At 37.7% G+C, this 11,966-nt stretch overlaps 1 protein-coding gene and 1 pseudogene across 1 annotated transcript; both read right to left on the bottom strand.

The window, feature by feature from the left end:
• Positions 1–955: 955 nt before the first annotated feature.
• Positions 956–2,843, bottom strand: LOC112015396 (cytochrome P450 89A2). Its single transcript, XM_024047802.2, is given in 2 exon segments — positions 956–1,648; positions 1,651–2,843. Coding segments are annotated over 2 exon segments (1,557 nt in total). The 5' UTR covers positions 2,717–2,843; the 3' UTR covers positions 956–1,157.
• A 719-nt stretch (positions 2,844–3,562) lies between these two features.
• Positions 3,563–5,531, bottom strand: LOC111997224 (cytochrome P450 89A2-like; annotated as a pseudogene).
• Positions 5,532–11,966: the final 6,435 nt, after the last annotated feature.

Genomic DNA, 11,966 nt, shown 5'->3' on the forward strand with positions numbered 1-11,966 from the left:
AGATGATTGTACCTTGCCCTATATTACTACTTAATTAGTCTACATATAACACGCCACATGCGCACACACTTGCAGCAGCATTGATCATTATCAGCCAAGTTTCTCAAAAAAAAAAAAAATCATTATCAGCCATTGAGCACCCCTTTTTCACTCCACCATTTACGTGTTTTCAAGGATCACAAATCAACCAACTTTTACTCATGTCAGAAAATTTCGAGTCTGAGTCGGATCCAATTTTGCGAGTCTATGAAATATAGGCAACTATAACATAAAATGGACCTAGTAGTAGGTACATTTTCTTCCCTTTTGCTACAACATAAAATGGACCTAATTATTCAAATCCTCAAGGATAAATGGGCCTTCAAAGGATACTTCTTGTGAACCCGATTGTAGGTGCATTTTTTTATTTATTTTGTAGTCGTTGATAATTCCATAATTATAACGAGGACTGAGGAACTCCATGAAGTGCTCTTCTAATCATGCTTGATTGTTTTATTTCTATTTTATTTTTTGATAGATAAAGATAAATATATATAAAAGAGAGCAAGCGAATCTCTCAAAAAAAAAAAAAAGATAGAGCAAACGAAGGACAATCATACTTGATAGTGACTTCAAAGCTTAGCAGCACCATTTAATACAAATACCAAGTACAATATATTTTTATAATATTTTATAATAAATTACATGTTGCTAATTGATATTGGTTTAAATTTGAACTTAAATTACATTTTTGCTTCAATAATAACAACTAATAATAATTACCACTTAAAATTTATTGTAAAAATATTAACATATTATTTCTCTTCAATACCCGAAAAACATGGTAAAAGAAGTTTATGCAACAAACTCACTTTACTCCTAGCTAAATAGAAAACATGACTAACCTTGACATATCCCCCTCGTAAGAACGAAGAGCTTCAAATGACTGACAACAAATCTCCCTCAGCAACAAGAATAACACCAAAATCATAAATTCATTACCATTTCGTTTCAAGTATATTCACTATACTGTACTGATTACCAAACTAGTACTTCAAATGAAATCGCTTAGAAACATTTTACTGAAAATTCAATAAATACAGCGATAGTCTTTATTTCGAAAGAAACACTAGCATCTTATCTATTGATTTTTGTACTGAAGTCTTCAACTAAACCTTTCAAAGCCTTAGAGATAAGTGGGCCTTGAGAGGATTCTTCATCACCATAGTGAACTCCTGCTTCTCTGTCAAATCAACATCACCACCCTCCACAGCTTTCCACTCAAAACTCCAAACCAAATTGGCCACAAAATACTCCAAATGCAGCATTGCCAAACCAGAACCAGGGCAAATCCTCCTCCCCACACCAAATGGCATCATCTTAATCTCTCTACTTCCAGTTATATCAAACACTTCTCCTCCACCATCACCGCCACTCCAGAATCTCTCAGGCTTAAACTCCATAGGATCCTCCCACACTTTTGGATCCCACCCCATTTCTGCCACCATGAAATTCAAAGTAGCATTCTTTGGCACCAAATAGCCATCCAAAACCACATCCTCAGTCACTGCATGTGGCAACACAAAATGCCCAGGTGGGTGTCTTCTTAAACCTTCCAAAATCACTGCTTTCAAATAAGGCATCTTGTTCAAATCTTCCTCCTTTACTGTTTCTCTCCATCACCAACAACCCCTTTAATCACCATAAAAAGCCTCTCTTGGATTTGGGGGTATTTCACCAAATTCGCCATAATCCACTCCAATGCAGTCGACGTAGTATCTGTACCCGCGTTGAGAAACTCAGAGCACAAACTAACCATTTCCCCATCCCGGAGTTTCCGCTTCTCCCCTGGTAGCTCCAAATCCAACAACGTATCCACATACGACACCACAAACTCATGGTCATTATCAACATCTTTGTCTTCTTTCGCTTTGCTCTGTCTTTCTTGCTTCACTTTCCTTCTCGCTTCTATCAAAGGCCTTAGCACAGCTTCTTGGTCTCTCCGAAGATCAAACAACTCTTGCCAAAGCTTACGAAATATAATCTTCCCAACACTCCCACAAACATTAAGTATATTAAACCGAGGAAGCTCCAAAAGCAAGCGACGCTGGACATCTTCGATTTCTTTAATCTGAGTCTCACCAAGCTTGTCACCGAAACACATAAGAACCAACAAACAAAACATGGAGTATTGGAAATGTTCCTTAACGACGATTGGCACTTCACTGGACTTGGACTGAGAATCACGAAGACGATTGCAGAGGATATTATAAACCCAGCTGCGCGCGTGAGAGTAGGATTTCAAGCGCGAAGGGTGAAGAATCTCAGAACTGAGATTGCGGCGAAACAGGCGCCACGTGGGACCGTACGAGGCGGAGTTGATGTTGGTCGAGTTACTTGTGAACACTTTGTTGGTCGGAGGAGCCTGTGGCCGGTCAGCAAAGACGGCGCCGTTTTGGACGAGAGCTTTGTGAGCGATAGAGCGGTTGGCAACGAAGATAGCAGGGCGGAAAGCGATGTTGAGGGTGACTATGGGTCCGTACTTGGAATGGAGTTTGCGGAGAATGGGTTCGAGGTCGGAGAAAGATTTGTGGATCCATAGGAAGCTGTTTAGTTCTGAGATGGTAAAGGGTCCAGGAGGAAGCTTATTGTTTTTCTTGTTGATGAAAAGGTTGAGAAGTGGTTTTAGGAGAGCTGAGATGCAGAGAGAGATAAGGACGACGAACCAGGTTTCCATTTTTCCTGGTTTTTGTGGAAGAAAAAATAGTGACCAAGTAAAACCTATTACACTGTATGCACTTAAATAACACTGAAAGCGTGAGTTATACCCACGATTTTTAAGTGTTATTACACTATTGTGTGAATGCGCACTAGTGTATAAGNTAGGCAACTATAACATAAAATGGACCTAGTAGTAGGTACATTTTCTTCCCTTTTGCTACAACATAAAATGGACCTAATTATTCAAATCCTCAAGGATAAATGGGCCTTCAAAGGATACTTCTTGTGAACCCGATTGTAGGTGCATTTTTTTTATTTATTTTGTAGTCGTTGATAATTCCATAATTATAACGAGGACTGAGGAACTCCATGAAGTGCTCTTCTAATCATGCTTGATTGTTTTATTTCTATTTTATTTTTGATAGATAAAGATAAATATATATAAAAGAGAGCAAGCGAATCTCTCAAAAAAAAAAAAAGATAGAGCAAACGAAGGACAATCATACTTGATAGTGACTTCAAAGCTTAGCAGCACCATTTAATACAAATACCAAGTACAATATATTTTTATAATATTTTATAATAAATTACATGTTGCTAATTGATATTGGTTTAAATTTGAACTTAAATTACATTTTTGCTTCAATAATAACAACTAATAATAATTACCACTTAAAATTTATTGTAAAAATATTAACATATTATTTCTCTTCAATACCCGAAAAACATGGTAAAAGAAGTTTATGCAACAAACTCACTTTACTCCTAGCTAAATAGAAAACATGACTAACCTTGACATATCCCCCTCGTAAGAACGAAGAGCTTCAAATGACTGACAACAAATCTCCCTCAGCAACAAGAATAACACCAAAATCATAAATTCATTACCATTTCGTTTCAAGTATATTCACTATACTGTACTGATTACCAAACTAGTACTTCAAATGAAATCGCTTAGAAACATTTTACTGAAAATTCAATAAATACAGCGATAGTCTTTATTTCGAAAGAAACACTAGCATCTTATCTATTGATTTTTGTACTGAAGTCTTCAACTAAACCTTTCAAAGCCTTAGAGATAAGTGGGCCTTGAGAGGATTCTTCATCACCATAGTGAACTCCTGCTTCTCTGTCAAATCAACATCACCACCCTCCACAGCTTTCCACTCAAAACTCCAAACCAAATTGGCCACAAAATACTCCAAATGCAGCATTGCCAAACCAGAACCAGGGCAAATCCTCCTCCCCACACCAAATGGCATCATCTTAATCTCTCTACTTCCAGTTATATCAAACACTTCTCCTCCACCATCACCGCCACTCAGAATCTCTCAGGCTTAAACTCCATAGGATCCTCCCACACTTTTGGATCCCACCCCATTTCTGCCACCATGAAATTCAAAGTAGCATTCTTTGGCACCAAATAGCCATCCAAAACCACATCCTCAGTCACTGCATGTGGCAACACAAAATGCCCAGGTGGGTGTCTTCTTAAACCTTCCAAAATCACTGCTTTCAAATAAGGCATCTTGTTCAAATCTTCCTCCTTTACTGTTTTCTCTCCATCACCAACAACCCCTTTAATCACCATAAAAAGCCTCTCTTGGATTTGGGGGTATTTCACCAAATTCGCCATAATCCACTCCAATGCAGTCGACGTAGTATCTGTACCCGCGTTGAGAAACTCAGAGCACAAACTAACCATTTCCCCATCCCGGAGTTTCCGCTTCTCCCCTGGTAGCTCCAAATCCAACAACGTATCCACATACGACACCACAAACTCATGGTCATTATCAACATCTTTGTCTTCTTTCGCTTTGCTCTGTCTTTCTTGCTTCACTTTCCTTCTCGCTTCTATCAAAGGCCTTAGCACAGCTTCTTGGTCTCTCCGAAGATCAAACAACTCTTGCCAAAGCTTACGAAATATAATCTTCCCAACACTCCCACAAACATTAAGTATATTAAACCGAGGAAGCTCCAAAAGCAAGCGACGCTGGACATCTTCGATTTCTTTAATCTGAGTCTCACCAAGCTTGTCACCGAAACACATAAGAACCAACAAACAAAACATGGAGTATTGGAAATGTTCCTTAACGACGATTGGCACTTCACTGGACTTGGACTGAGAATCACGAAGACGATTGAGAGGATATTATAAACCCAGTGCGCGCGTGAGAGTAGGATTTCAAGCGCGAAGGGTGAAGAATCTCAGAACTGAGATTGCGGCGAAACAGGCGCCACGTGGGACCGTACGAGGCGGAGTTGATGTTGGTCGAGTTACATGTGAACACTTTGTTGGTCGGAGGAGCCTGTGGCCGGTCAGCAAAGACGGCGCCGTTTTGGACGAGAGCTTTGTGAGCGATAGAGCGGTTGGCAACGAAGATAGCAGGGCGGAAAGCGATGTTGAGGGTGACTATGGGTCCGTACTTGGAATGGAGTTTGCGGAGAATGGGTTCGAGGTCGGAGAAAGATTTGTGGATCCATAGGAAGCTGTTTAGTTCTGAGATGGTAAAGGGTCCAGGAGGAAGCTTATTGTTTTTCTTGTTGATGAAAAGGTTGAGAAGTGGTTTTAGGAGAGCTGAGATGCAGAGAGAGATAAGGACGACGAACCAGGTTTCCATTTTTCCTGGTTTTTGTGGAAGAAAAAATAGTGACCAAGTAAAACCTATTACACTGTATGCACTTAAATAACACTGAAAGCGTGAGTTATACCCACGATTTTTAAGTGTTATTACACTTTTGTGGAATGCGCACTAGTGTATAAGTAACACTATAATTGGAGTAGCATGATTGGAAATTAGAAACACGCGTGAATGCGCACTAGCATGATTGGAAGTAGAAACATGTGAGTTGTGCTCGTGGGTGCACAAGCCAAAAAGATCTGAAAAGAATACAAATATATATATATATATATATATATATATTATAGTGATTCATCAAAAAAATATAATTTTATTAATTATAATATGTACTATAATATGGTTCATCAAAAAAAATATTTACTATACAGTGAGAGAGGAGCAAGAAAGATGTTTGAGTTTGAGGTGGACCGGTTGGATTCCGCATCTTGTCAGATTGGTTTTCTTTTTGGATGGAACATAAGATTGTTTTGAATATGAATGAATGGATGATGGATTTATCTTAATAAAAAAAATTAAAAAATTAAAAAGTTGAGTAATATAAAACTCTCAAGTTGGTTGGTGGGTGTTAATATTTAGGCAAAAATTTGTTTTATCTTGAGTTTTTTTACGCACACAAAAGATTTGTTTAGAATCCGCTTATTTTGTTGAAAATAAAAACTTTTTGTTGAAAGTACTGTAGATAGAGGTAAAAGTTAATTAAAATAGTACGGTGAGACCTATGAAATAATACCAAAAGTGCAGTGGAACTCATGAATAAAAGTAAAAATAAGTTGAATAGTAAAATAAGTTGACAAAATTATTCATGACAAACAGGTCCCACTGCACTTTTTGGTACTATTCATGGGTCCCACTGTTCTATTTCAGCTAACTTTTACCTTTATTTACAGTACTTTTAGCAAAAAAAAATTCCAGTTTCAGCAAAATAAGATCATCTCAAACGAATACTAAGAGTTAGCGCATTTGCATCAACTCATACAAATTTTTTTGTCTATTTTAGTATAAGAACTATAGTTATAAAAATTATACTAAACACCAATTAAACCTCTAAAATCGTGAACCAAAGCATTATTCATAATGATTTGGTGTAAAATACTCAATATGCAATGACCCATTATCAAATCATGTAAATCAATGAATTGCACGGGTTAATTCTTTTAACCACGGATTAAAAAAAAAATAGCGTGTATATTTACTAAACTACTGAAAATTGAAAAGATAACTTGATAAAGACTGTAGAGAGGGAAAATTCCGACATATCACAAGCTAACACATCATATTACAAAGTCCATAAAGTACAACCAATTACAAAGCGCAAAGTGCAATGTACTACTACTAGGTTCTGCTATCACTATTCAGAAATTAACAAAATTTGCCAAGTGTCATGAAATAAAAACATTAAAAAAAATGCAAAATGTCAATCACACATTGGCGCATATTAGCAATGACGTAAGCAGTTCGACGCATGTAAGCAATGATATAAGCAACCTGGCATGTGTAAGTAATGACATAAGCAGTCTAATCGGGTGCTGACATGTAACGCCCCAAAATCATAAATAATAAATGTCTATTCAATCTAAATAATCCATAAAAATATTAAATAAATGTAACCAACAACCTAAAATCTCATCACAATCGTCAAAGCTCTAATTTCACCAACTATAAAATATCCTCAAAATAATTTTCCATTACAATATTCAATACCATAAAAATAATAATGAAATTCTCAGTTTCATAATATAATTTGTACCAGTTGTCTTCCAAGAATCTCTATTCCAATGATCCCTCTAATGTATCTGTAAGGGGGAATAAAGAGGGAGGGGGGGGGGGGAGGGTGAGATAACTCAATAAGTAGAATTCACTAACATTGGGGTGTGGGAACAAACCTTTTTAAATAAATAATTCATATAGCAAATTCATAACTTGTAACCCATCAATATTTTAACATCAAATATTTCATATAAAAATATCATTATATTGTGAGCCATCATAACATACCAACACTATCATATAAACAATTTCCTAAACTTTTCTCGTGGTCAACGTTTACGCCCCGTTGATAAGGTTGTGATATCCCCTTTTAGGACTGGAACCCCCTTTTCTTAAGGGTAGTTCCTTTGGAATCTGAAGGTGCACTCCCTTGCTAAGGAGCTCCCTTTTAGGATCCTTAATGGTATACTCCCTTGCTAAGGAGTTACCAATTGTGCACTGTCCCCCTTTTCTGGGACCGTCCCTTACTAAGGACTAGCTACAGCATGATTGTCTCTTGCTAAGAACTAAATACAATACTAAGCTTTTAATCACGACTTGCCATAGGTTTTCAAAACATATTCAATATGCTCACAAAAATAATTCATTCATAATTCTCAAAAATATAAAGATATATTCACACATACAAGTTTAAATAAATTTAGGTTCTCCACAAGTTTTTCATATAACAAATAGTCAATGTTTCCACACAATATGCACATCAAACATTTATAGGATATCAATATATTTATAGAATATCAACATATTTTTTTGATATAAAATAGTTTAATAATCAACATTTAGTAAACACCACTTACCTCTTATTTGCAAAAATATGAAACTAACCTCCCTTGAATCACAACAAATCAATAGAATTAGAACCTAGTAACACCAAACATAGGTCCATCAATACACAAATTTCCCAATTATAATTCTGTTCTCACACTTAAATGGTTTTATCTATCTATATAAGCCTACGGAGATGTTAGATTCTTTGAGATACACTTCAGCTTTGTTAGATTTTTGGGCTTACAAATATTGTTGCATAATCAGATTTTTCCCATTAATTTAATCATAGATATTCATGAAACTCCAATATAGCAAAATGATAGATATTTGATCAATCTAATATATAGTTGAAGCTAATATTATATCTTAATTTATCAATCCCATAGCTAGCCCATTATTCCCTTAATACTGCCAAACTTAATGATAGAGCTGGACAAGTTTTGAACATTGGCAAGCCCATGCGACAATACATGAGATGGAATTGGCTTGAGCATGGTCAGCCAATCCGAAAGAAACAAAACCAGCATGGCCATATGTAGAAACTAGAGTTACAAGTGCTTGTCACTTATATCTTTTCGTTGGCAGAGTAACCATACTTCTAAGGTACTATATTTTATCTATCAAAATTAAAAGCTACAAAGTACCCTTCCTGCCATATAACTATTTACATCATTCCTAATCTAATATAATAACAATATAGGACATCTCAGTTTCGGAAGAAGGCAGAGCACAGGTAATAGAGGAGTGTTCTCAAAGCCTGATGGGAAAGCTTTTGTCAGACAGAAAGCAAAATCTGCGGGCCCTAAAGAACACCTTAAGGACTGCTTGGAAAATTGGCCAGGACTTGAAGATTGTGGAAGTTGGGAATGATATCCTCCAATTCAAGTTTGCTAATGAATACCAGCTAAGGTGGGTTGAAACAAATGGGCCATGGAACTTTGAAAATAATCTTTTGTTGCTCAAAAGATGGGAGAGGGGAATGACGGCAGGTAATATTTCTTTTACTCATTCTCCCTTTTGGGTACAAATATGGGGTTTGCCTTTTGATATGATGACAGAGAAGATAGGTAAGGAGATAGGCAGCAATTTGGGAATTTTTATGATAGTGGATACAATATCATGGATGTCAGAGCAAGCAAAATTCATGAGAATAAAGGTGAATCTTCCACTGGAGAAACCTTTAAGAAGGTGTGGTAAGGTTGCTAGCCCAGAGGGGAAGAGTTTTTGCATCCAATTTCGGTATGAAAGGTTGCCGGTTTTCTGCTTCAGATGTGGAGTAATGGGGCATGATGAGAAACATTGTAAGAAAAGTGGCCAACCAAACCAAGCTCTGCAATATGGTGAATGGTTAAGGGCTCAAGGTGGAAGCAAAGCCTGCTGGACAAAAGAAAAACAAAGAAGGAGTCCTTTTAACCAACAAGTTGATGATATGGCAATGAAAGAAAAGATGCAGCTTGAGGCGGAAGACGGTGGCTACTCCACTTACCTTGGCGGTGCACAAGCCGAGGAAAAGCTTGGAAATGCAAAAAGTGGAAGTCTTGTCTCAGTGATGTCAGTGGAAGGTGAGCAAAGCCACGCAAGAGGTACGTCAAATTCATTTTCAAATTCAAAATATTAGACCTGATGGGATAGAAGCAAGGAAAAAAGGGGAAAATGTCCACGGTGAAAAGGGGAAAGGAGAAAACCAAAATATAGGGCCGGCCCATAACTCTATATCAACAGTAGAATGTGAAAGTGAGGTGAGTGAAATAGCTCACATGGGCCGTGAAGAAGTTAAAAATATGGAGCTTCAGGAAGTCACTAGCCCAGTTAAAATGGATATTGGGCTCAGTGTAGAGAAGAAAAATAATGATGAGGAAAATAAAGCCCAGAAAAAGAAAGGTAAATTGAAGAAGCTAGCCTGGAGTCAAAATAAAGAAAATGAAATGGGAGGGGATGTTGCTAACAGTATGGTGGGTGTAAAGAGAACTCTCTTGGCAGATGAGGAAGAAGTTGATGCAAGAAGGAAAAAAAAGCTGTGTGGTAGTAACTCAATTCCTTTCGACCTATCGGCGGTGTCTGCAGAGCAGCACCGCCGGGAGCCATGAATACCTTAAGCTGGAACTGCCGGGGGCTGGGGCACCCCCGGTCAGTTCGAGCGTTGCGCGAGCTGGTGCAACGATGGTGCCCCAAACTGGTATTTTTGATGGAGACAAAAGCTGGTATAAGTAGAATGAGGAGAATAATGGTGAAGGTAGGCTTATTAAATGGAGTTATAATTCCTAGTAAAGGAAGAAGTAGCGGAATAGCAATGTTATGGGAAAGGGATCTAAATGTGGAGCTTAAAAGTTATACTAAGTATCATATAGATGCAGTTGTGACTGATCCTACGTCTGGTTTTAAATGGAGAATTACGGGCTTCTATGGCAACCCGGATACAAATAGGAGGAAGGAGTCTTGGGAGCTACTACAATTTCTAAATGCTCAATTTCAGATGCCATGGGTCTGCATGGGGGATTTTAACGAAATTTTATCAAGCTCTGAGAAATGGGGAGGCCCAGAGAGACCACAACAGCAGATGGAGGGTCTTAGAAGAGTAGTTAATGTTTGTGGTTTTCTAGACCTTGGATATGAGGGTCCTGAGTTCACTTGGTGTAACCAAAGGTCAGCTGGGGAAAGAATTCAATTAAGACTTGATAGGGTGTTGACTACAACAGATTGGAAAGATCAATACAGAGATGCTAGGGTTATCGATGTAGTGGATTCAACTTCAGATCACTGTGCTTTGGTGCTAACACATCTAAGAAATGTCAAAGGAAGGGAAAAGAGGAGATTCCATTTTGAGGCAACATGGGTTAGACACGATAAATGCAAGGAGATAATTCAAGATGCTTGGAAAGATCATTCGGGGTTTCATACGGCTAGTGAATTTACCAAGGGTTTGAGAGTTTGTGCGGAGGGATTAACAAGATGGAATAATTCAGACCTTAGGCATGATGCTCGAATGATAAAGGAGAAGAGAAAGCAACTGCAAGTTCTAGTCCAAGCTGACAGAGATGGAAGCAGGGGAGAAGAAATTAATGCACTAAGGAAGGAAATTAATGAAATGTTAGATGATGAAGAAATCAAGTGGAATCAAAGATCCAAAATACAATGGTTGACCCTTGGTGATAGAAACACAAAATACTTTCACTTCAAAGCATCTCAGAGAAGGAAGAAGAATGAAATCTGGGGGTTGCTGGATGGAGAATGGAACTGGTGTGAAGAGAAAAAAGATATAGCAAACATTGCTGTGAATTATTTCAAAGAGTTGTACTCTACCTCTTCTCCAACCAGAGTGATGGAAGTAGCAAATTTAATACCAAGAAGGATCACTAGGGAAATGAATGAAGACCTAACAAAAGAGTTCCAGAAGGAGGAGGTTATTCAAGCTATCCGACAAATGCACCCAACAAAAGCACCGGGCCCTGACGGTATGTCTGCTATCTTTTATTGAAAGTTTTGGGATATCATTGGGGATGATGTGATAAAAACTGTCCTAAATATTCTTAATTTCAATGCCCCCATAGCTGAGCTAAACCAGACAAATATAGCTCTCATTCCTAAAATAAATAATCCAACAAAGATAAGTGAATTCCGACCAATAAGCCTTTGTAATGTTTCATACAAAATTGTGTCAAAGGTTCTTGCAAATAGATTGAAACCCCTTCTCCCTTCTATCATTTCTAAAAGCCAAAGTGCTTTTGTCCCAGGTAGGCTCATAACTGACAATGTCCTGGTTGCTTTTGAAATCATGCATTATCTAAAGAAAAAAAAGGAGGGCAAAGAGGGGTACATGGCAATTAAATTAGACATGAGTAAAGCCTATGACAGAGTAGAATGGTGTTTTCTTGAAAAAATCATGTCAAAAATGGGCTTTGATAATAAATGGATTAAGTTGATTATGAGCTGTATAAACACAGTATCCTATTCTATTCTCATAAATGGGGAGGCCCATGGCTGTATAACTCCTACGAGAGGGCTTCGCCAGGGTGATCCCTTATCTCCTTACATGTTTCTTTTATGTACAGAAGGGCTAACAGCTTTGATTGTGGAGGCAGAAAGAAGTAG

Source organism: Quercus suber, unplaced genomic scaffold (assembly GCF_002906115.3).
Source record: "Quercus suber isolate HL8 unplaced genomic scaffold, Cork oak 2.0 scaffold_21, whole genome shotgun sequence".
Lineage (NCBI taxonomy): Eukaryota > Viridiplantae > Streptophyta > Magnoliopsida > Fagales > Fagaceae > Quercus > Quercus suber.